This window comes from Oncorhynchus keta, chromosome 10 (genome assembly GCF_023373465.1).
Source record: "Oncorhynchus keta strain PuntledgeMale-10-30-2019 chromosome 10, Oket_V2, whole genome shotgun sequence".
In the NCBI taxonomy this organism is placed as follows: Eukaryota; Metazoa; Chordata; class Actinopteri; order Salmoniformes; family Salmonidae; genus Oncorhynchus; species Oncorhynchus keta.
The window spans coordinates 64,427,511-64,453,280 of NC_068430.1; the positions used below are offsets into that span (position 1 = coordinate 64,427,511).

The 25,770-nt window shown below is 44.1% G+C and overlaps 2 protein-coding genes across 5 annotated transcripts; one reads left to right on the forward strand and one right to left on the reverse strand.

Annotated features, from left to right (window-relative positions):
- Window positions 1–172: 172 nt before the first annotated feature.
- On the forward strand, window positions 173–9,754 carry LOC118389201 (diacylglycerol kinase epsilon-like). Its single transcript, XM_052527570.1, has 11 exons — window positions 173–1,339; window positions 1,666–1,825; window positions 2,013–2,132; window positions 2,453–2,596; window positions 3,182–3,339; window positions 3,661–3,709; window positions 4,173–4,286; window positions 4,663–4,734; window positions 5,017–5,144; window positions 5,617–5,728; window positions 6,101–9,754. The coding sequence occupies exons 1-11, from the start codon at window positions 834–836 to the stop codon at window positions 6,317–6,319; spliced, it is 1,782 nt and encodes a 593-aa protein (XP_052383530.1). The 5' UTR covers window positions 173–833; the 3' UTR covers window positions 6,320–9,754.
- On the reverse strand, window positions 9,432–24,518 carry LOC118389202 (E3 ubiquitin/ISG15 ligase TRIM25-like). 4 transcript variants are annotated; one of them, XM_035779026.2, is made up of 11 exons: window positions 24,228–24,517; window positions 20,167–20,875; window positions 19,128–19,223; window positions 18,704–18,937; window positions 18,356–18,524; window positions 16,201–16,242; window positions 15,857–15,961; window positions 15,451–15,501; window positions 14,416–14,535; window positions 12,596–12,655; window positions 9,432–11,874 (listed from the first exon to the last, which is right to left on the reverse strand). In XM_035779026.2, exons 2-11 carry the CDS (start codon window positions 20,773–20,775, stop codon window positions 11,342–11,344), a joined length of 2,019 nt encoding a protein of 672 aa, XP_035634919.1. In that variant the 5' UTR covers window positions 20,776–20,875; window positions 24,228–24,517; the 3' UTR covers window positions 9,432–11,341. The 4 variants fall into 4 exon arrangements, with proteins under 4 accessions (XP_035634919.1, XP_035634918.1, XP_035634921.1 ...); XM_035779025.2 differs by having other exon boundaries at window positions 15,857–15,964; window positions 24,228–24,513; XM_035779028.2 differs by lacking the exon at window positions 15,451–15,501 and having other exon boundaries at window positions 24,228–24,518.
- Window positions 24,519–25,770: the final 1,252 nt, after the last annotated feature.

A 25,770-nucleotide genomic window follows, 5' to 3' on the forward strand; every position in this document is an offset into this window, starting at 1 on the left:
GAGGCCTCTAGTGGCCAAAGAGCTATTAGCATGGGCAGCGCCATTTGAGGGCTTCCACCATTTTAATGTGGTCAAGTGGGTGGGACTTAATTGACTTATCCCTCCTAGTGACCCTTTTGGAGTTTTGTCCAACCGGGTCATCGGGAGGGATCAGCCAATCGGGAAGAAGAAAATGGATTACTTAAAAATGGAGATCGCCTCAATGGCGCTACCCATGTTGTTACAGACGCTATAATTGCACAGATACAAAGATGAGTCCTATATCTATCTCTATGTAAATCACTGCTCAATATTATTTGCAGATCAGTCAGTCAAAATGTACCCATGATACAACACGGTTTTGACGCGCTTGAACACTGCCATTAGGTGGGAAGGCAACTGTTTGCGATTGGACATATGTTTTATCGACGAATCTATTGTTAAGTCGTGTTATTGATATAGTAATGAAGCTGTCACTTCAATGCAACCTTTAATATTATAAATGCTTGTGCATGCGTTTCGATGTTTTTAAAAACTTTTATTTTTATTTTTTTACAGACGATTGATTACTAGCTTTTAATGTAGTCATTGCTGGAGAGGTGAGGAGCACATCAGGTGCCCAGTAACAATATCTAGCATAGCTTCTGATAACACCAACAGTAAGCTAATGATTCAAATGTTGGTGGTCGTCGTCCAGCTACGTCTTTTGCACACACAAAAAATCACGGCAGTCATTGTTTACAATCTCGCTCGAGCCTTGTTTTGTGCGTTATTTCGCTACACGAGAAGGTTGTCATTTTCTCGTAGCTATTGCATGGACACCATGATGCGCGCGCTTTGCGCACAATGTTTATATGAATTCTGATTTGATTAGTTTATTCACGTTAATACCAACCACTCTTCTTCGGATGTCAATGGAGGGGGACGAGGGAAACCGTGAACAATCGTCACGGGAAGAGTGGACACTCCTGTTTTGGACCACTCTCGCTGTCGTAGTGCCCGTGATCATTACATTGTGGTGCAGTGTCCAGCGCTCCAAACGGAAAATACACATGAAAGACTTCTTCCGCAAGAGCAAGCACGGCTGGCACTGCACCGACCTGTTCAACAAGCCCACCTACTGCTGTGTATGCCAACAACACATTCTACAAGGGGCATTCTGCGACTGCTGCGGAGTGTGCGCCGACGAGACATGCCTGCGTCGGGCCGACCGGAGCCTTGTTTGCAAAGAGATTATGGCTCCGTCCCAAGCGGATGGGACACTAGAGCACCGCTGGGTCCGGGGAAACGTCCCTCTCTGCAGTGTCTGTGTGGTCTGCAAGGAGCAATGTGGGAACCAACCGAAGCTGTGTGACTTCAGGTAATATTATTTTGCTTCTAGGCTGTCGTTTGTGTGTGAATTAATGTCTGCCACATTAATCAAAGTGAAGCCCAGCAGGATGCGAAGGCGTTAACATTTGTCTGGTTTTGGCATGAAAGACGGGGGGTGTTATTTTGTAATGTTTCAATCATGGGGAAGCTGAAATTGCTTTATTTACAAATTGACAGGAATTAATATCATGTCCTTTTCCTTTCATGTGTACAATTCTTAACCAGCTCTCTGTCCACCTTTTGCCTTGACATTACAGTGAGCGCCACAGAAATTGCGCTTGATCCACTGATGGGTGTGTGTTTGTTCCTTGGCAGGTGTGTGTGGTGTCAGACAATGGTGCACGATGACTGCAAGGCCAGCCTGTCGGACGGGGAGCGCTGTGAGCTGGGCGAGTTCCGCAGCCTCATCATCCCCCCTCACTACCTCCACCACGTCAACAAGCTCCGCCGCAGGCATCCCGATGAGTACAGCAAGGTCAGAGGTCACACCCAGGGAGGGGTCGGTGTCTGGGGTTATGGTGGCCCAAATGGTGGTTTGGGACCGATTGTGTGGTTGCATTACTAGCGACTACCAGTCCCTCTTGAGTCAGTCAGAATTTGTTCTTAACTGACTTGCCTAGTTAAATAAAGGTTCAATTAAACAAATTTACCTGTGTGTCTAGCTGGCGTCTGCCTGTGGGAGCAGCTGGACTCCAGTGCTGGTCCTAGCCAACACTCGCAGTGGGAACAACATGGGGGAGGCTCTGCTTGGAGAGTTCCGCACCATCCTCAACCCTGTCCAGGTCAGTCAGTCCTCTGTGTAGCATCCTGTAGGAGCATAGTATGGAATTATTAAGATGTGTAGGTCAAATTGAACTGGTGCACAGTAGGCAATCTTTTGAGTTAAAGTGATTGTGGAGGTGGCTCGGTGATGGTGGGATACATAAACATCTCCCTCCCCTCCCGTCCACCTTTTCCACTTTGTTTCCTCCCATATCATACATTTTCTGTCTGCTATCCCCTCCTCCTCTCCTTCCCTCTCTCGTCTACTTTCCTCTCTCCTCTACTCGTCTCCTCCTCTCCTTTCCTCTCTCCTTTCCTTTCTCCTCCCCTCCTCTCTCAGGTGTTTGACCTGTCGGAGCTGCCTCCCTCCAAGGCTCTGCAGCTGTGCACCCTGCTGCCTCCAGGCAGTGTTAGGGTGCTGGTGTGTGGGGGGGACGGAACCGTGGGTTGGGTGCTGGATGCCATCGACACCATGAAGCTCAAGGTAAAGCTGTGTTTGTGTAACATGACAGTGGCAGGAGCAGATGAGAGTCGTGCAGGTCTATGCCAGACTGTCCTAACTGCTGTTGCAACTAACGTTGCTGAACCTACTGTTGTTGTTGGTTATTATTGAATAAGACGTCTATAGATGGCGTTCCTGTTTTAACATTTTCAGCGAGCTTGAGATGTTTCCGATGGAGCTATCACCTTAGATATTTTTTGATAGCTCAAACGGTTGGTACGTTGTGAAGGAGGGCGGTCACGTGTGTTTATGAACATTTTTATTTACCTTTATTTAACCTGGTAGGCCAGTTGAGAACAAGTTTTCATTTACAACTGAAGCCTGGCCAAGATAAAGCCAAGCAGTGTGACAAAAACAACAGAGTTACACATATACAAACCTATAGTCAATAACACAATAGAAACATCTATGTACAGCGTGTGCAAATGTAGGGAGGTAAGGCAATAAATAGGCCATAGAGGCGAAATAGGATCACTGGTTTGATCCCGGTATGGGAACAGGGACAGCGGAGGAAGATATGTTAGCAGCACCATGATGTCTGTTTCACATGTGTGTATTGGTCTCCAGGGCCAAGATCAGTTCATCCCCAGGGTGATGATCCTGCCCCTGGGTACAGGGAACGACCTGTCCAACTCCCTGGGCTGGGGGTCGGGCTACGCCGGGGAGATCCCTGTGGAGCAGGTGCTCCGGAACGTCCTCGAAGCAGAGGTGGTCAAGATGGACAGGTCAGTGGAGAGCCAGAGGAAGCAATGTAGCCTGCTGTGCTAATGCTACGAAGCTCAAGTCATGTAGCCTGCTGTGCTAATGCTACGAAGCTCAAGTCATGTAGCCTGCTGTGCTAATGCTTCGAAGCTCAAGTCATGTAGCCTGCTGTGCTAATGCTACGAAGCTCAAGTCATATAGCCTCTTGTGCTAATGCTACAAAGCTCATGTAACGTAGCCTTCTGTGCTTATGCTGCAAAGCTCAATATCCCTAGTTCCATTTGTGTTGTAGCATGGTTGTAAATGATCCAGTATGACATTTCTATCTCCACATGTCCTGACAGGTGGAAAGTTCAGGTAGCCTCAAAGGGGCTCTACTTTCGTAAGCCAAAGGTGAGTTGCATTTCACCCTCTCTAGTTAGCCTCTTTTGATCTTGTCCATTTGCCCTGCATTTTGATATAATTCAGCAACACGTACTGTATTCAGTGTGTGGCCCATACAGGAGTCACACCTGTAACTCTGGTGTTGCCACTGCCAGAACCATGCTGCAACCAAGTGATCCATTGCAATCATGGGGCTGTTCCAGAATGCTGTATCAATGAGTAAGCCAGCTAACTGTCCAAAAAGGACTTAAAATTGACGAGGTATAATTGACTTGACAAACAACAACCAATATACATATTCAGTGTTTTTAATGAACCAGAAAAACAAGTTATATGGTTGTATATCAACGTCAGCTGGTTAACTTAATAATCCTGCTTACTGGAATAGCCTATGTGATTGATTTATTCTCTGTTTATACTCTTGATTTGCTCACTAAAGGACCTCCTAACTCGTGTGTGCTTTTCTCATCAGGTCCTGTCCATGAATAACTATTTCTCAGTGGGCCCGGATGCCCTGATGGCGCTCAACTTCCACACTCACCGTGAGAAGACCCCCTCCTTCTTCTCCAGCCGCATCATCAACAAGGTCAGTGGGCCAAAGACGCATCTGAAAAATATTCACAAACATATGCAAATGTCTTCACATGGTTGAATTTACATACAGTGTGAGAGGACATTTCCAGGGTGGTTGCTTGAGTGTAATGGTCGACACATCAATTTGGAAAGAATTCTTTAATGCTACTTTTCTCTCTTAGTCAAATGCATTTGGAAATGCTTTTACTTACTGAATATTAATTGTGTGGTTAGTTGTTCTATAAATGGCTGATTCAGAATAGTCTAGGAGTGGTTATTTGGGTGAAAATGTAATAAATATTTGAACATGACCTGCTTTTGATAACGCGTGTCCTTTGTCCATATTACTTTCCCCTTTTTAACAGTCACTCTGTTGCCTTTCCTTCTAGGCTGTATATTTCATGTATGGCACTAAAGATTGCTTAGTTCAAGAATGCAAAGACCTGGATAAGAGGATTGAGGTAAGGTGTGCACAAAGACGCACACAAACAACACACAGGCAGACACACACGAACAACACACAGGCAGACACACACAGTGGACTCATGGAACGACTCATGTCTATTGTGCAGTCTTTCACCTCTATGCCTCGAAGAATTTAATAGAATGTTCCGTTGCCTTGGCAAATGTCACAAACTTCGAATGAACTCGAGCATTCTTTGTGCGTTGTATAATCTTTGGATGCCTCCTTGAACTAGCGGATACTCATATAATTTAGTAATATTGTGTGTGCGCTCCCACAGTTGGAGTTGGATGGAGAGAGAGTGGCCCTGCCCAGTCTGGAGGGCATCATCGTGTGTAACATCGGCTACTGGGGCGGAGGCTGTCGTCTGTGGGAGGGCATGGGGGACGAGCCCTACCCCCCTACGCGGTGAGCACCACTGGCTCACACAGGACTTTAGACAAGACAGAAATGGAGACAATCAAGGCTTCGAAAACCCTTACCATCAGACGGACGATGTCCATTGAAAAGTTGTTTGTGTATTATCACTGAAATAATATATAATATAATATATGCCATTTAGTAGACTCTTTTATCCCATATTCTACGTATGGGTGGTCCCGGGAATCGAACCCACTACCCTGGCGTTACAAGCGCCATGCTCTACCAACTGAGCTACAGAAGGACCGTAGCGTAACTCAAGATCACATTGTCCTTTTTTGTGAAGCCTTCATATACTCTATATTAAGACCTTTTAGAGATGCTTCAGAAATCATTCATAAGCTGATGTTGTGATTTGTGAAGCATATATCTAGGCCTTATGAAGTCTTTATGAATGCTCTATAACGCTTTTCGACGGTGTCGTTTTCTAAGTGATCCCCCCTCCTGTCCTCTACCCCAGGCTGGATGACGGGCTGCTCGAGGTGGTTGGTGTGTTTGGCTCCTTCCACTGTGCTCAGATCCAAGTCAAGATGGCCAACCCGGTGCGGCTGGGCCAGGCCCACACAGTCAGGGTGAGGTTACAGCACCATCACCACCACTTGCTGTTTATCTCCACAGTGTGAGAGGACAGCAGTGGTGTACCTGACACATTTGTGTATTCTGTGCTTCCTTCCTGGTTCTGTCATTTTGACCATAGCCATTCAAACGGGTACTGTATTTATTCAGCTATCTTTTATAAGTAACTGGGTCATTTGCTAGTTTTTGTCTTTTAAAAGTTAGGTTAGTTCAGTAAATGTCAATGTACTTTAAATGTTTTTACTCTGTTCATCGCTGTTCAGCTCTTCCAGTTTTTAAATTTTTTTTTTTACCTTCTCTTCTCTTTCCTCCTTCGCTTTTCTTATGCCGATCTCTATTACCACCTCTCCCTTTGTATCTCTCTGTAGCTGGTGCTGAAGACGTCCCGGATGCCCATGCAGGTGGACGGAGAGCCGTGGGCCCAGGGCCCGTGCACCATCACCATCACCCACAAGACCCAGGCCTTCATGCTCTATCACAGCGCCGAGCAGACGGACGACGACGACGAATCCAGCACCTCCGAGGCTGAAAGCTCCGCCCCCCATGACTCTCCCAAGCCAGCAGGTCCCGCCTCTGCTCGTGCCTGAGCCCCCAAGTTCCACCTCCTCACTGTTTCATCCATACCCCTCCTTTGTTCGTTGTAGTAAATGCTGATGACATAATACCACGATTGCACTCCCCAGATGATGATGTAAGCCAGAGCTCAGGCATATTCCCGCCTCAGGGTAAAGGAAGGAAGGAAGGAGATGTTTCAGTGGATGATGGGCTGTATATTTGCACTGATCCCTTGTTTTATAGTTATAACAGTTCTATAGTTTGAATAGTTTGGCAGTGTTTCCCAACATGGACCCCGTGTGTCCCTAACTCAAGAGGAAGCATTGACCTCGACACTCCGACTCCTATGATAGAATATATATTTATATTAGTAAGTCAATCACTGGACGTTTGTTTTGTTTACTCTTATTTCATGATGATGCACTGTTATTGCCATGTTGGCCAAATCCCCAATGTGCTGTATTGGACAGACACTAGTTAGTGGTTACTAAGTCTTAAGAAAACATTACTTGACTATATTTCTTAAAATGAGTTTTTTTAGGACTCTTAGTTAACCATTCCTAGTGAAATATCCGATGCTTCTAAAGGATTTATTCACAGGTTTTATAATTTCGACCTTGTAATATTTGGAGACAAAATATCTACCACAATAATCCACTGTCTGTTAAATGCCTTTTTTTGTGCAATATTTTGTCCTTTTCTTGATTAGACCTGTCTTTGTGTGGGCACTTCGTTGTTGCACTGTAGGAATTACGCCGTAGGACGTAGTTAGAATTGTACTGTCCCTCTCAACCGACTGCTCAAAGTGTTCAGAAGTATAGTTATGATATTACTCTGTCCGTATCTATTTTGTTTGTTGTCTACTATGGAAAGATTGTTTATTTCAAACACTTTGTCTTCATGCTGCGTATCACTAGACAAACTGCTAGGTGACACCCTATGTCTGTCACATAGAAATAGATTAGCATCTAGCCATTCTATTTCTATGGTGTGTCAACTGTCATAATGTTTGTTACCACAATGTTTTAATGATTTTTTTTTCTGAATCTCCATCACCTTTCAGGAATGTCATTCAGGAATAATGCTGTTTTGTCATTTTAATGAGGTCAAAGTTGAGATATCAGTAGGTTTGTTACGGCCATAATACAAAGTTATACGTGGCGTTCCAGGTTGTCTGTTATGCAATCACACTGCACACCTGCCCCTAAGCACTTCTGCAGGTCCCTCTGTTTGTGGAACCAGTCTGGTCACTGCGTTCGCCATTCTATTTCAAATCACTTGCAGTAGAACAGAATGGTTGGCACAGCAATCAGATTGGTTCCACCAGGTCACCCTATCCACATAATCTTATTCATTGTGATCTATAAGGGAAAAGTGATCCTAGATCAGCACTCCTAATCATCTGTGCAGCGTGACTGCAAGCAATATGACCTGGAACGTCTCCTAAAAGTCTTGGTCCTTAAGCCAACTATTGGCATCAACTGTATAACGGGAGGATTGTCAATGTTCATCTAAAGCTTCGGAGGGCCATAGTTATTAATATAATGCCAATGCTTGTGATATACAAGTGCTTACATTCCCTTTGTGTGTGTTAAGCCGTTGGGTAATCGTCTCGTTGCTTGGCACCCATTTGATGTGTATGCGCTTCTAATGTGTTTGTTTACAACAAACCTGAATGTTCTAGAAACAAGTCGGAGCATCTTAACTGTGGACAGAAATGTTATTTCAAACAGTATAGAGCAGGGGTATTCAACTCTTACCCTACGAGGGCCGGAGCCTGCTGGTTTTCTGTTCTACCTGATAATGAATTGCACACACCTGGTGTTCCAGGTCTAAATCAGTCCCTGTTTAGAGGGAAAGAATGAAAAAATGCAGTTGAACTGGCTAAGTCCAGAGTTGAGTTGAAGGGTTATAGAGCCCCACACTGGAGGTGTCATAATACTCATAAAACCTAGTGGTCAAACAGGGAAATGGTTCCAATTGTTTTTCCACCATTCATTTTTCCTATTTTTAAAACACTTAAGGGCTGTGTTTCCTGTAGGCTTACCCTGTAGGCTTACCCTGGCGTGACGTTTTGATATCATGTAAATCTCTCTCGGACAAGGTGACTTATCAATATATTCGGCTCCATTTACTCTCAGATTCGAAAATTCTAATCAGCGTCAAAGTAGACATGCAAAACTACAAATCCCTGCACGTCATCTCTAGCTGACACCTTTGCGAACAGGTATTGTGTCAATTTAAAACTTGCACAAGACCGTTCACAGAACTGTCCCTTTAAATTTTTATTTTACTAGGCAAGTCAGTTAAGAACAAATTCTTATTTTCAATGACGGCCTAGAAACAGTGGGTTAACTGCCTGTTCAGGGGCAGAACGACAGATTTGTACCTTGTCAGCTCGGGGATTCGAACTTGCAACCTTTCGGTTACTAGTCCAACACTCTAACCACTAGGCTACCCTGCCAATTTACTCATTACTACATTTAACATTAGATAAATAAATCCAGAGATTATTACCTTTCCTTCAATTCAACAGTCTCGTCCAGATCATGGAATTTGTAGTTCTTTATGATAGCCACATTAACAGCTGATTAACATTTCATTTTGGGGGGGTAAATACAGGAAAATATATTTTTAAAGGTCACTTTTTCCTAGAGATTTACATGGTTATCAAAACATCACACCAGGGTAAGCCTAAACAAAACACAACCCTTATTTTAAGTGTTTCTAAAAGTCCCCCATGGGATTTGACCGCCAGGTTTTATGAGTATTATGACTCTGTGATACTGTGGTACTCTATTGGCTGTAAGGTTTTATAGAAATGTAACTGCATTGCTGGAGGAGAGCATGTACTGTTTGCCACCGATTGTTCTCAACTCGATTGTCTTCAGATATTGAATTGTAATGGATCATCTTCGTCTTGGTAGTTTATGTACACGTCATTATGTCTACACTTAACGATGGAAGGAGACCGTGTGATAGTCTATTGCTGATACATTTTCCTGTAAAGATTTGAGTGAAATTTACAGTGTACCATGAGGGACAGTATATTTGGAAATATATTTAGCTACACATTTAGTTTTTTCAGTCAAACCACTGTACATAAATGCACAAGATTGCTGTGGAAAGTGTCAAAGAAACCAGTTAGTCATAACAGCACTTTATTGATGGAATGGAACGCATACGACTCCATTTTGTCTCCATCTAATGGTACGAAGTGTACCATCTTTTTCCTGGCCATTTAAAAAGAAAAGATGGGTAGAGATGGATAAAATAAGACTATTGTAAGCAAACAATCACTTAATAGCTTAATAAAAACCTGAGACAAACATGAAAGAGACAAATATGAAAATAATTGGCTTTACGGAATTTGCTACTGAAGATGTTGAAACGGAAAATTTCACTGAATGTAATAAGCAATGTAAATTCAAATTTGAAAACACCCATAATAAATATTTTCATATGTATTATGAATTTCATTGTTTTCTAATAAGTACATATTATTTCATTGTTAGTTTTGCAAGTATATAATATGAAAGCAATATCAGTACTTTTCCTTCCCATGCACTTGCAATAAGTCTACTCCTGAGCAGTTTGAAGTAATATGATTACCAAATGCAGTATGTATGTGTGTGTGTATATATATATATAGCTATGTGTGTGTAGATATGAGGAACAAATAAGCCACAAACAGGAATATATTAGCACAGATTGCTTATAATAGTACATCATGAGGGGACATTATCAAGTTGTCTTTAACAAGATTAAACCCCTTATACACAAACAGAATCAATTCTATAGAGGGAGAAGGCAATTACACCAACTGTTCATTTGGCATTGGGCTTTGCAAAGTAAAATTAATCTATCACGTGCTCTTCTCAACTTGCTCTCCGATCGTAGCGATGGCTATATATCCATAAATGGAAAGATCTAATCGACAATACAGACATTATGAGAAGCATGCAGTCACATCACAGACAATGTGACACCCACATACACAGATGTCCAAACTAACACCAGCAGACACATGTACCCTTCTACATGAGAAGGCCCTAGGTATGGGCTATAGCTACATTAGCTATAACTTGGACCCAGAGTTTTTCCCTTTGTCTGGTCACATGGACAGGCAAAACACCAGCCCTAAATCATCACTATTTACAAAACCCAGATTTGGAAATACTTCTGTTCACAGGGTCTAAATGACCTCTGCTTGTTCTTATGGGCCAGGCTGGGTCTATCTAGCCTGGTTGCCAGATCAACCAAATCCTCTGCCTTGTTCACTGTAATTCTCAACCAAATGCAGATCTGGCAACCAGGCTAGGTTCTATCAAGCCTGTAGTAGCAGTGTCAGGAAGTGCTTTCAGCACACTGCACCATGCGGAAACCCCCTTCACTTACAGGCTGTGTGAAACACGAGCGAAAATGTATTAGATCAAGAAAACAGTGAACGATACCCACTTTTCCTGTGGGGGTATCAAGCATATTGCGGATGCTTTTCTGCTCTATTCATTGCTTCTATATCCAGTGGTGTTATTGAATATGACATTCCCTAATGCGGAATGCCTGACACCAGCAAAAGCATTGCATGTGTGCCAGTACATGGCCTTCTGAACGGTGTGGTACTGTTCATATACAGTAGATAACATACATGTTAGACACATGTTTATTCATGTTCTTTTGTGTATTTTACATGTGATTACTGTGTACTACCAAGACCCACACCAAGAGATCATAAGCTCTGATAAAACTGGCTGATCAAGACATGTATAATCATTTGTAATGTTTCTTTACCTGTATGGAAGTGCTTAGTCTTCATTAGATACTGATTAATAAATGCTGCAGGTTTAGGAGGTTGCTGTAGTTACAAGAGACCAAAGTCCAAAAGGATTACCTACACTGCATTATTACTAAAGCCAGTGACTACAACCAAATAATAACCTTTAAGGTACATTTCCAATATCAGTATGATTAAGTAATTTATTGACCCAGATGCTGTACATTATAATTATTTGTGAGGGAGAACAATGTGTGTGTGTGTGTGTTGTGTTAACTTCTTAAGACTGCAGCTTGCACAGGCTAACAGACGAGCCGCTGGAGAAGAGCCAGAATGCCGGGTACACTGCCTCGGCGAACTGGAACACAAACGTATGGAAAGGGTATGCCCGGTCCTGAACGTTATAGAAAGTGGCCGTTCCCTCCTCACAATCCAAAAGCACGCCGACGCAGATCGGATTCGGGTTCTGCAGTACAGTCTCACTGCTGGCGTGCCAGGCCGACAGCTTGACGTTGAACCACTCCACGCACCAGGACTGGGCGTTACGCCCCAGCCGGCTAGCCGGACCCTTCCGGTCGATGCTGTTGTAGGCCAGGCCGATGCCGGTGAAGTTGTTGCTCCTCATCTTGACCTCCCAGTAATGACGGCCGCGGGAGAAGCCCTTGGAAGTGAGCACCTGGCTGCAGACGGAGAAGCGGGCGGGGCCATCGGGGTAATGGGTGGGCTCGTCTGACACAGAGGCCATGGTCATGTTCTCTGTCAGGGAGATGCGCTTGTGGGCAGTTTTGGGGTCAAGGGTGAGAACGGTGCCATCTGGTGAGGGAGAGACAGGAGGTAAGATTCTCTCTCACAAACACACCCATGCACACATTTTTCTAAAAGTTCCTTCAGAATGCTGTACTTGTTTTCAAGCTAGTGTTAAGAATATAGGTAGATAAGTGGTTAGACCACAGACAGTCTATTTCCACTACAGACATCTCTCCACTGCTGGCAGCAGCTGCCAGGCCAGGTGCTAGGACTACCAGCAGGGTTAAGGGTTTAGTAATTGAGTGGCAATTACTGTAACAATCTTAGAAGCTGATCAAGAGCAGCATCCCAAGCCAATGGGGATTTCCTGCCGAGTGTTTGAATCTCTTTTGTTTGGCACGCCTTTTTGTATATTGTTATACTTGTCATCATATGAACATCAATAAATCAACATGAGCCGTCTCTCCTAGAGACACTTACAACACCCTGTTGAACGCACACTCAGAGGTTACAGACTTGCAACTTGCCAGAAGATTCCGATGGAGCAGTGTGGATGAAAAGTACAATTTGGAGCACAGGGGCATATCCCATTCCTGCATCGAGGTATGTTTTCCGTCCCATATCTCACACCGGCTCCACGGTGTCTTAACGTAACCCGATTTGAGTTCTGACCCCCAGTGCAAACAAGTGTAACGGTAGGGTCCGTATCTTCTGGCAAACCTCCTAGCTTCCCTAGATCGAGCCAGAGTCGGTTTGCTACGTGGTTTCGTAACACTTGTGAACTTACATCGTAGAAGGTCATTTCGTTTCGCTGCAGACGTGATACTTGGGGGAACACTTGCTTGTCCTGTAAGAAAAATACCATGCCATTAGTTTAGTATAGCGTTATAGGTGACTTACCAGAGGGGTATTCCAGAAAGCCAGATTAGTGAGATCTGTCAAACTGGAATTTGAGCACATTTCCAGTTCCAGAAAGAGTGCTCGACCTATAGCCTGATCAACCATAGCAACGAATACTCTGAAGCAAACCTGCCACCTAAGAACGTTATCGTTTTTCTGCACAATCATTCATATCTGGCCAACTTTTGCCAGCAGCATACCACCCTGCATACCACTGCTGGCTTGCTTCTGAAGCTAAGCAGGGTTGGTCCTGGTCACTCCCTGGTTGGGAGACCAGATGCTGCTGGAAGTGGTGTTGGAGGGCCAGTAGGAGGCACTCTTTCATCTGGTCTAAAAAGAAATATCCCAATGCCCCAGGTCAGTGATTAGGTACACTGCCCTGTGTAGGGTGCAGTCTTTCGGATGGGACGTTAAACGGGTGTCCTGACTCTCTGAGGTCATTAAAGATCCCATGGCACTTATCGTAAGAGTAGGGGTGTTAACCCCAGTGTCCTGGCTAAATTCCCAATCTGGCCCTCAAACCATCATGGTCACCTAATAATCCTCAGTTTACAATTGGCTCATTCATCCTCTCCCCTGTAACTAATCCCCAGGTCATTGCTGCAAATGAGAACGTGTTCTCAGTCAACTTACCTGGTAAAATAATGGATAAATAAAAAATAAAGTAAAAACTTACTCAACCTGTACATAGCCAATGTAATCCAACGTGATTTTGCCTTTACTGCTATAGGCCTACAAACTCTCCATTACTTAGCAATATTTTGTCCACTGGAAGTTTCCTGTACAAACAATTTGGCAAGGCAACTGTGCGTAGAGCTGTAAGAAGAGTCTGCCTTTGTTGCATTCCCTGTCCATCAAGCTGTATAATCAAGGAGGTCTTTTACAGAATTGCAGGTACAGTAGGCTGCGACGCTTTGCTAATCTCAAATGAATAAACCTAAGCAACATGATAAATAGCCTAATTAAAATAGTGCAGATTTTGCAAACATCATTGGCGTTACGACTTAGAACAAACACACTGTTGTCATGAAAAGCACTCAAATTATTGTTCATCCTACATAGGCTATGGAATGGGCCTACCATTGCAATTGTGACATAGGCCATAGCCTTGACATGAATATCACCAGAGTTGCAATGACAGTGCTCTCTGAAGTGAAAGCATCATTACTAGTCACCCATGTGTGTAAGCTAGGCCTATTAAGGTTTTGGAATTGTGCCACTTCACTTAAGCATTTACTCGGTCCGCAACTATCTGCCCGGCACCCTCTCTGGCATTTGCACCCGCGCCTCTATTACAATTTTGGTAAATATATGAACATTCATTGTATGTTACAATAGTTTCTTGTTCTGGACTTGTGACATATTGGGCTGTCTTGACTCCATAGCAGTAGTTTATTTCGGTCATCGACATGAGGCCCTTTTTGAATGTTGCGTGCACGCGCCAGTTGTCGGATCAACCAATCTGCAATTCGCTTAGCACAATTACTTAAACGAGAAGCAGACGTTCTGGAACCAAGAAATCAGACTCCCTCATCTGGTTAAGAGAAACTGGATATGTTCAGGGAATCCTAAATATGTTAAACCATCTTGCTAGAATTACCCCCCAGTTGTGACAAGTATCCAGAATTGCATTCAAATTTATCATTGGAGGCTCATTTATGGTATTCGGCTGCATGAGCAGAGAATATCATTTTAAGCAACATTTACCTGGGTCCTCCCTGTTCCTGGGTCTGGGTTCTGCTGATTGTCCTCTGGGGTGGTCCCTTGGTGTGTGTGGAACAGGATTGGAGGACTCTCTGGGAGCATTAGGTGGCTTTTGTGAATTTTCTGATGGAAGACAAACAATTAATTTACAATATATTTTCATATCCAATGATGGCAGGCAGTTCTTTTACACAATATTGTATGAGTCAGCTGCTGCCTAAATGTAATGAAACAGGCAGGGAGCAGGCCTTGAACCTTCAACCTTCTAGCCCGAAGTCCAGCGCCCTATCGACTGTGCCCCAAAAGCATGCTCGAGCGGCAGAGACGATATCCGCGCTTATAAACCCAGGGTCGTTGCACTACGTCCTCCTTTCAAAGAACGCGCCCTCGTGCTAGCTTCCGACTCTACGTCTTGTAGGAACGCGCTCACTGGCCAAGCACATGGCATTGTCGAGGATGCAAGGTCCGATCACTTCTGACATCAATGTAATGAAACAGGCACAGAGCAGGTCTTGAACCCTCGACCTTCTAGCCCGAAGTCCAGCGCGCTGTCGACTGTGCCCCAAAAACATGCTCGAGCGGCAGTCGATATCTGCGCTTATAAACCCAGGTTTGTTGCACTATGTAGGTTAAAGGGATAGACTTTTTGACAATTAAGCCCCTTTTTAAAAATGTTTTCTTACCCAGAGTCCGATGAACTCATTGAAACCATTTGTGTCTCTGTGTGCAGTTTGAAGGAAGTTGAAGTTAGTTTCTGATGCGATTGCTAACTAGTAGTAGTGCAATGACTGGAAGTCTATGGGAGCATCTAGCCAAAATTGGCTTGTTTGACAATATCGAAATATCCATTTAAGCACTCTCTCCAACTAAGGTTTGCAGAACAGACTGAATAGCCATAAGCCTGTTAAACTAGATCATAAACTATTAACATTTTAACTTGTGATGTTACTTGAAACATACAATGCACAGCACACCTGTTATCTGAGCTTGGCAGTTATTGAAGTAAACACACAGAAAAACACTGAAATCAGTTCTCACTGTCAGCCTTATGTTCTTTCCATTCCTTGTGATCTCGTTTCTTGTCCGACTCTGAAAGGGAGAAATGGTTGAGACGTGTAGGATCAAAAAAGTAACTGAGGGTCATAGTTGACCCTTTAGAGGTGTAAATAGTGGTAGAATTGGCAGTAAGTCTTTACTGACAGTAAAACAATCTTGTTTTTGAACCCTTCATGTCACAGGTGTTTCTGACTGACAAGAACGAGCTTTGTTTGTCCTGTTTTTGTTTGGTCTGATAAGGAAACGGGAAAAACCTAATCGGTGTATCGTATTCTATGTTTGTCGAATGGTTCAATGTAGTGTCTTGGTAAAAATGTACCTAGACACACTAAAAAGGGAATCTTTATCAGGCTACAAGGCCACAACGACCCATCTTGTAATAGCCTACTTCTCTCTCGGTTTGAATCTTGTGGAGGCTTCTTCTGGTTTGCCCTGAGGGGAGCTCCTGGGCTGTGGGATCTATGCATTCTCGGATGACCTTGTGGTGGCATGCCTCCTGAAACAGACCAGATGACACTTAGTGTCACGCTGTATCAAAGGAAATACAGTGCCCACGGTTGTGATTACACTATGAGTGACCACCACAACAAGTCTATTACTGATTTCACTAATTATTATGGCTTTACAATTTAGCCATACAAGCCAAGCCATATGTTTCTGAAAAGTTACAACTGTTACTGTATGCCAGCAGGAGTTATGTAGTTATAAAGAGGAGGGCATAATGGCACTCACCCATTTCATAGAAGTTTGGCAGCAGAGGAGCAAACCTCTCAGCTGTTGGGAAGAAATCACAATTTATTGGTAATTTACACATATTTAGCATATGTTATTGCGGGTGTAGGGAAAGGCTTGTTTTCTTAGCTCCAGCAGTGCAGTTAAAACAATACAATACAAATAATTAAGAAACAAGCGATGTCAGAGTCCGGAATATAACTGAATACACTGTGTACAAAACATTAACACTTTCCTAATATTGAGTTGCAATCGCCCTCAAAACAGCCTCAATTCGGCGGGGCATGTCCTCTACAATAGGGATGGGCATTTGACAGTTTTGACTGTTTTAAGAGTACTCGCATAATTTCAGGGCTCTAATGAAAAAAATATAGAATCATTAAAACACACTGGACAATGTGTGCATTTATCTATATGTCAAACAGTGCGCAACCATGAATAATGTATCATAACCATTAGACACATTCTAATTCTTGATTGCTATTTGAGAATCATTAACTGAAACTATGGGCTCTATTAAGGCGTCAGCATGCTTCAGTTCGGCTGGCGCCGAGCCAAACTTGGCTACCCTAGCCAAACTCCCGCATACCTTGCTTGGAATAGGAGAAAAATGCGTCAATAGTACGGTTTGCCCATTGAGACGCCTCAGCCTGTATACACTTCCTCAAAATAGTCAGAATTAAATCGACGATAACTCGAGAAGTTTTTGCAGACGATTTTAGTTGCGCAATTTTTTGAAAATCAAACTAACGTGCATGAACGAGTTGAAAAACAGACTATTTTAGCCGAAAACAAACCTCATCAAAACGTCAATAATATGCACGAACTCTACCGAAGTGTTTCGGTTGGGAAGCATGCAGACGCTTTTACCTGCTCGGCTCTGGTGAAGTCACAGCTGCGCTTTGCAGTGGCAAAAGATATAATGCGAGATTTCTGCTGCTGCTTGTCCAACTCGGAGTTTCTTTGTGCTTGATTAGCATATGATTTGTCAAGGAGCTAGTTGTGGCTTCTGCTCTGCATCAGACAAGTTTTGTACTTCAGTTGCACTTCTCCACTCGGATGAGAATTCACGATCTGAAATTCTATCAACAGACAGCGCTCTGATGTGTAGCCTCTTTTTCTCTCTGGTAAAATGCTAGATTAACTAGAAGCAAAACATTAGATTAGGAAATGTAGCTGGTTACATTGTATGATAAACATTAGACCGTTTGAGTTCTCCAAACAACCTGTACACTACGAGAATGACAACGCTATGCCGTATTAATACATTGAATAAACGGAAATTACCATAATCAAACAGTCTGGATTAATGGGGAAATGGCAAATGATTAACACTAGCCTACATTTACTATTGATATATAGCAGGGATTTCATAAAGATTGCCGAACAATTCACACCATGAAATCAATGAATATGTATGAATTGGCGGGAGAATGAGCATTTGATTTTTTATTTAACTAGGCAAGTCAGTTAAGAACAAATTATTAGGAACAGTGTGTTAACTGCCTTGTTCAGAGGCAGAACGACATATTTGTACCTTGTCAGCTCTAGGATTCGATCTGGCAACCTTTAGGTTACAAGTCCAAAGCTCTAACCACTAGGCTACCTGCCAGCATGGAGAAAGATGTGCCTGGTACTTTGTAGCACAGTATTTAAAAAACAAAATCTATGGTTAGATTTGATGTCATGCCCATCCCCACTCTACAAGGTGTCAAGTGTTCCACAGGGATGCTGGCCCATGTTGACGCTGATGCTTCCCACAGTTGTTGTTTCAAGTTGGCTGGATGTCCTTTGGGTGGTGGACCATTCTTGATACACATGGGAAAATGGGTGAGTGCCCAGTTCAGGGCAGGGTACTGGGTGGAGGCCGGCAAGTGGTGACTATTTCACTTAGATGACCTAAGTATAATGCTTGGAATCTGGAAAACTAACACCTCAAACCACCAGATTGGTAACCAATTTGAGGGATAAGATGTTGGATTGTGAATTATTGATTGATTGGACTCATTGTTTGATCCCGTATTGCTCTCCAATATAAAAAACACCATTGTCGAACATGTCCATGCAAAGTTTTGGAATTAAATATCACAAGGCATCATACAAATGCCGCCCATAAGCATGTTTTATACACTTGTATACACACACACACACCTACCTGGTTTGAGTATCTGCAGTCTGGCCTCTACAGGCTGTTTCAGTACATGTGTGAGATGCTCCCTCAGGACTGCAGAGTAGGCATGCCAGGCTGCCAAGGCCTTAGAGTCCAGGTTCACCTTCGGGGTATAGGGGTCAAAGGCCACCACTGCCGGCATGTCAACTGAGGCCTGTCCCAAAGGAAAGGTAGAAAACCAACAATAAGATGCATTATAGTCATTATCGGAATTTCAAGACTGTTAGCCCACTGAGCTACGGCCGGGAGCTGACGCAAGTCTTCTGATTTCAGGTAAGGTTGCTCATCACCTGAGTGAGGGCGGTTCACCGAAGCACTGGACACTGGACTCACCTGTAGGAAAGCCACGGTCTGAGTCCGACTGAGCAGGCTGTTGACGCCATCTTTTGCTGCGCTAAGCTTCACAATGTTCTGGTTGAACTTCTTTATGAGGTTCTGGAGTTTGGTCTGACCGCTCTCCTGCTCGCGGTCCACAGTGTTCAGAGCCTCACGCTCATCACGGTCCAGCAGCTCCCGGATTTGGCGGTAGTCATCCTCTAGCGCTCTCTTCCTGCTGGCTGCAGAGTCCTGGAGGAGGTGGACACAAAGTACAAGGAGTTCTCAAATTGATCTCTCTCATAGCATCTCACACCGCTCTTCCTGTAGGTATTCAATATTTAGTTTTTCCAAGTGCTCCAATGTTCCAAACTACTTTCTATACTGAATACGGTAGTTAAGACAATTTCTTGAGTCCTTTGTTTAAAAAGTGATCGCTCACCTTCAACTTGCTCTGCTGGTCACTCATCTGAGAGATGACCGTCTGGTTCTTGTCAATCTTTCCATCCAGCAGACTCAACTTGCCCCTCAAATCAGACTGAATGAGACATGAATTAATATTATCTTCAACCAAATAAATCAAAACATTTCAACTCTTAAGATGGGATAATTAGTTATTTTAGGATTAGTGATCAATCACATTACTTCTGTAGCAAAATAGGGTAAACAGTCAGTAGTGAGGCTTGAACCTGTGACCTTACACCTGTAGCCTAGCGGTTAAGAGCGTTGGGCCAGTAACCCGAAAGGTGGTTTAAATCCCGAGCCGGAAAGGTGGAAAAATCTGCCCTTGAGCAAGGCAGTTAACCCTTAACAACTGCTCCCCGGGTGCTGATGACATGGACATCGATTAAGGCAGCCACCCTCACCTCTCCGATTCAGAGGGGTTGGGTTAAATGCGGAAGATACATTTTGGTTGAACGCATTCAGTTGTGCAAGCAACTTACTAGGTATCCCCACAGAACAGTATGCTAGGTATTTTACCAGATGTATAAATGTGAAGCATCTGGTTAGTTTCCACTCACTACCAAATATGGTGATTAGAGGAAGCCCAGGGGTAGATTTTGGCCAACATTCACATCCATTTACAAAACTAGAATCTGTAAGAGTGGACTGGGTTTTGTAGACTAACTTTTGCCACAGTTTCTTAACTGCGTTGTTAAGGAGTACAAGGGCGAATTGAGTTATTGTGTACACACACACAGAGTAGTCGTTCCATAACGGAAATATGCAAACAAATACTAGAATGAGCCAATAGGATCTCACTAGCTCGTGCTTGGCTCTGCCCACCTCCTTGCTTGGTCTGCCCACTATGATTATTTTGCTCCCATTGAACCGACACGCTCTGGTCTATTCCCCTTCCCTCATAAAAAGGTTCAGACCTCTAGACAGAGATTGTAATGCATTACATGGGTGCAATGGGCTGGCACAACACTGTGTGCCTGACCGTGGACGGGGTGTATTAAAATGTATTGTAAACTTACCTCTTGCAGTGCCCGTTGTTCATCAGGATTGGAGAAGGTACAGCCTTTATGCACCTGCTGCAGACAGACACCACAGATACAGCGGCCATGTTGGACACAATAGAACTCCATTAGCTTGTGGTGGTCGGGGCAGATACGGTCGCACAAGTCGCCCAGAGGCTCGTTCAGCTGATGCGCGCCAAACACTGGGTTCTCATGATGAGGCCTCACGTGCTCAAGGCAGAATGACGCCATACATGTGAGGCAGGTCTTGAATGCTTTGGCTTCCATACAGGTGTCGCACAAGATAACCACCTCTTTGGGCTCCATCTTGACCGCATCCCACTTGATTAAGTCGCCCATCTCATTGGGGAGGTCGCTTTTATTCGACTTCATTTTGAACGTTTCCACAACAGCGCTGAGGACGGTGTTCTTCTTCAGCACTGGTTTGGTGGTGAAGTGGGTCCGGCATTGTGGACAGCTGTAGTTGTCTTTCCATGTTTCTAGGAGACACGCTTGGCAAAAGTTGTGTCCACATGGAATTGTCACCGGACAGTCGAAAGCACAGAGGCAGATGCTACAGCTCAGTTCGTCTTCGAGACTCATGAGGGAAAACATATCCTCTGCCATGATGGAACTACAACTGTCTGCTGCTGTGTTGTCTAAGTATTCTGTTTAAACTACTAATCTGACAACAGCAGAAATGACAACATCACCTTTGTATGGAAACCTTAAAAATAAAAGCACACAGTTCAAAACATTGCAATGTTGATAACTCATTCTAAAGATATTAAATTGTAATCAATTGCTTTTTACATGGTGCTTATATGCTAGGTCTTTTTTGTACAAAAATTAAGACCTAAGACCACTTGGTATAGCTATTGGTATGCTCACAATACTGGGGTAGCTCCACCAATTAGGTGCCTTGGGAGTAGTGCAACTTTGTGGGAAAAAGTTTACTTAGCTGAATTTCAACATGTCAAAACACACATGTTCAACCTAATTTAAAGAGTTTTCCCAATCCCCTTAAATATTTTTAGGGGTGACAAATAAGTAGCAGGGTTGACCGTACATAGAGTAGCAGGGTTGACCGTACATAGAGTAGCAGGGTTGACCGTACATAGAGTAGCAGGGTTGACCGTACATAGATTAGCAGGGTTGACCGTACATAGAGTAGCAGGGTTGACCGTACATAGATTAGCAGGGTTGACCGTACATAGAGTAGCAGGGTTGACCGTACATAGATTAGCAGGGTTGACCGTACATAGAGTAGCAGGGTTGACCGTACATAGATTAGCAGGGTTGACCGTACATAGATTAGCAGGGTTGACCGCACATAGAGTAGCAGGGTTGACCGTACATAGAGTAGCAGGATTGACCGTACATAGAGTAGCAGGGTTGACCGCACATAGAGTAGCAGGGTTGACCGCACATAGAGTAGCAGGGTTGACCGTACATAGAGTAGCATGATTGACCGCACATAGAGTAGCAGGGTTGACCAGACATAGAGTAGCAGGGTTGACCGTACATAGAGTAGCAGGGTTGACCGTACATAGATTAGCAGGGTTGACCGTACATAGATTAGCAGGGTTGACCGTACATAGATTAGCAGGGTTGACCGTACATAGATTAGCAGGGTTGACCGCACATAGAGTAGCAGGGTTGACCGTACATAGAGTAGCAGGGTTGACCGTACATAGATTAGCAGGGTTGACCGTACATAGATTAGCAGGGTTGACCGCACATAGAGTAGCAGGGTTGACCGCACATAGAGTAGCAGGATTGACCGCACATAGAGTAGCAGGGTTGACCGCACATAGAGTAGCAGGGTTGACCGCACATAGAGTAGCAGGGTTGACCGTACATAGATTAGCAGGGTTGACCGCACATAGAGTAGCAGGGTTGACCGCACATAGAGTAGCAGGGTTGACCGCACATAGAGTAGCAGGGTTGACCGCACATAGAGTAGCAGGGTTGACCGCACATAGAGTAGCAGGGTTGACCGCACATAGTGTAGCAGGGTTGAACGCACATAGAGTAGCAGGGTTGAACGCACATAGAGTAGCAGGGTTGACCGCACATAGAGTAGCAGGGTTGACCGCACATAGATTAGCAGGGTTGAACGCACGCACATAGAGTAGCAGGGTTGAACGCACGCACATAGAGTAGCAGGGTTGACCGCACATAGAGTAGCAGGGTTGACCGCACATAGAGTAGCAGGGTTGACCGCACATAGAGTAGCAGGGTTGACCGCACATAGAGTAGCAGGGTTGACCGCACATAGAGTAGCAGGGTTGACCGCACATAGTGTAGCAGGGTTGACCGCACATAGAGTAGCAGGGTTGACCGCACATAGAGTAGCAGGGTTGACCGCACATAGTGTAGCAGGGTTGAACGCACATAGAGTAGCAGGGTTGACCGCACATAGAGTAGCAGGGTTGACCGCACATAGTGTAGCAGGGTTGAACGCACATAGAGTAGCAGGGTTGAACGCACGCACATAGAGTAGCAGGGTTGAACGCACGCACATAGAGTAGCAGGGTTGAACGCACGCACATAGAGTAGCAGGGTTGAACGCACGCACATAGAGTAGCAGGGTTGAACGCACGCACATAGAGTAGCAGGGTTGAACGCACGCACATAGAGTAGCAGGGTTGAACGCACATAGAGTAGCAGGGTTGACCGCACATAGAGTAGCAGGGTTGACCGCACATAGAGTAGCAGGGTTGACCGCACATAGTGTAGCAGGGTTGACCGCACATAGAGTAGCAGGGTTGACCGCACATAGAGTAGCAGGGTTGACCGCACATAGTGTAGCAGGGTTGACCGCACATAGAGTAGCAGGGTTGACCGCACATAGAGTAGCAGGGTTGAACGCACATAGTGTAGCAGGGTTGACCGCACATAGAGTAGCAGGGTTGACCGCACATAGTGTAGCAGGGTTGAACGCACATAGAGTAGCAGGGTTGACCGCACATAGAGTAGCAGGGTTGACCGCACATAGAGTAGCAGGGTTGACCGCACATAGAGTAGCAGGGTTGACCGCACATAGTGTAGCAGGGTTGAACGCACATAGAGTAGCAGGGTTGACCGCACATAGAGTAGCAGGGTTGACCGCACATAGAGTAGCAGGGTTGACATGTTGTTCTTGACCAGCTCAGTTTCCCACCACAAAGCACCAGAAAATGGCCAAAAAGAGTAGAACCAGCTCACCTGCTTTCACACTGATTTGACTATTAATGTCCAATTAAAACTTTTGCAGGAATAGCTTCACCATATTAAAATGAGAGTTTAGTTAACGTAATAGTGTGACCTTAAAATATTGGATAGATGTTTAATTCCTTAAATTAGTCTCTAATCACATTATTTAATCTTCAGAAATGACTGTCAGTGAACCAGTATTGCTTCCGCCCCTCTTCAATCGCTCCATAAAAGCTGCAGTCCTTGCAGAGCAAAGGAAATAACTACTTCAAGGTCTGAGGGAGTGAGGGCACTGATTTGAAACACTACTAGAGAGCACGTCTAGCTACCTAGCCATTTCACACAGGTTACAAAAACAACATAACTAGGGCTTTACAATGATTGTGAATATCGGGCACAAAGGGGAAATTGGGGAACATCGGCACAAAGTTCTCTATAAACCAGTATGTAATTCATATAGTGTAGGCCGTCACTGTAAATAATAATTTGTTCTTAATTAACTGACTTGCCTAGTTAAATAAAGGTTCACTTTTTTTTAAATAACATTTTTTTAAATTGCATTGTGGCCAATGGAATGGGTGGAGTAAAAGGCCAGCAACACCGTATTAACATAGCAGTATGTCGCCAGTAAAACAAAAATTATTAATAATCTTTGCTTCCGTGGTGCAGCTACGGAATATTTGGGTTAAGGATACTATCTTTGCGCATAGTCATTATCTACTTTATTTTCAATCTAACCTTACCGTTTCCCCTTTTGAAGAGACATTATTACATTACTTGCTTGAGTGAACAATTAGGCCATCATGATTTTAGTGTTTTTAAAATAGAATGTACCTGAACCATTATATTTTAAGTAAAGTAGCCAACGGAATCAAACTTACCAGGCTGTAAAGTGTGCTGACAACCGTACTTGTCTACATATGTCCCCTGACTTGTCTGAGTTCTGCGGCCCGTTCCTATGGCATCTTCTTCGGTGGGGTTTATTGGCAGTTGGCATCCAACGTTATGGTGCATTACCGCCGCCTACTGTACTGGAGTGTGGGCCAGAGACTGGGAGAAACAAAATTCTACCTGTCAACCTGTTTCTCTTAAAAAATACGACAAAAAATGTAGACTGTATATAATGACGTTCTACTTAGTATACGCTTTAAACTAATTTCCTATATCCACTTCTCCCTTATACTGGATCTCAGCCTCTTCCCCACTCATACTGCCTACACTATGTCAATACAAGCTCCACTGTCTCTGTTTCCTGGCAATAATCATACTTTCCTGTTGGATGCTTTCCCATAGTCTTATTTAACCGGCTGTGTCCCACCCCTAATCTTGTAAAAAATAGCCCCCTCTCTTCTGTCTCTTCCTGCCGTCCTCCCCTTCCCGACATTCCTCTGTACTTAGAATACATGTCTACCCTTAGTATCTCTATTCCACTGCTCCTGCCATCTCTGCACCACCACTGTCCATATCAGGCTTTTTGCCTCTGCCTTGCTCATTTGAAACCTAAACATCAACATCCCGAGGGGACTAAGTTCTTGTTTAACCAGTACATCAACTGCCTTGTTCCCCTTCACACACACACTTGGGCTCGGACCCAAGTCAATCTTGTCTGTATACCCATCTATCTAACCCTACCATGGCTTTGTAGTACGGCACAAAGCCGGTATTGTCTGCTACGTGTACTAAAGGACTGCAGACTCCAACACTGCACGTGAATCAGAGTACATAACTACTGTCTGGCTTGACTTCTTCCACCCGCCGCAAGGCCAGTATGGCCATCAGCTCTAATGTATATACCTCCAGATGATCTGTAATACGTTTCCTGACTGCCACCCCACATTCCTGTACTACAAATGCTGGCCCAGTACGTCCCGTACATGCAATATGCTTTGTGGACTTCACTGGACAGAGGTTGCGATCAGGTTTTGTGATTTGTGACAAAGGTGTGTTTGAATTTATTCTGACACCTCGTCTTCTTATTGACTCGGTCTTTAGACCTATATATCACCATAACAGGTTATAGCGAAACTACTACATAGTCCTTGACCCTGTATGACATCTAGCCTTTCTAATGAGGTCCTGGCTGCCAAACCATGCGCTATACTGCCATAGTCTATTACAGATCGGATCAATGCAACATACATGGTCCTCAATACCCGGCCATACCTGAGTAAATATCATTGCTTTGTGTGGAATGTTGATTCAGTTGTGGTTTGCACCATTATTTAACAGTACTGCATGTCAGCCACCTGAAACATTAGTGAATTGACTGGAAACTGGGTGGTATGTGCTCGTTGTGGTTTGAGGAGAACACTTGCATTGTTGTCAAGGCGGAGATGAGTGGCCGAGACAGAGGCGTGCATGGACGCATCAAATCAGGCTACAGGCCTAATGACCAGTGGCAACCCATAATTCAGGACAGGTGTG

Excerpts from the sequence above, each read along its gene's own strand:
- LOC118389202 (XM_035779025.2), bottom strand. The coding sequence starts at position 20,775 with ATGGCAGAGGATATGTTTTCCCTCATGAGTCTCGAAGACGAACTGAGC. Across the intron at positions 15,502-15,856 it reads AGATTCAAACCGAGAGAGAA|AGTCGGACAAGAAACGAGAT; the intron begins GTAGGCTATTAC and ends TCTCCCTTTCAG. Across the intron at positions 12,656-14,415 it reads CAGGAACAGGGAGGACCCAG|GACAAGCAAGTGTTCCCCCA; the intron begins GTAAATGTTGCT and ends TTTTTCTTACAG.
- LOC118389201 (XM_052527570.1), top strand. The coding sequence starts at position 834 with ATGAATTCTGATTTGATTAGTTTATTCACGTTAATACCAACCACTCTT. Across the intron at positions 3,710-4,172 it reads TCTACTTTCGTAAGCCAAAG|GTCCTGTCCATGAATAACTA; the intron begins GTGAGTTGCATT and ends TTTTCTCATCAG. Across the intron at positions 4,287-4,662 it reads CCAGCCGCATCATCAACAAG|GCTGTATATTTCATGTATGG; the intron begins GTCAGTGGGCCA and ends CTTTCCTTCTAG.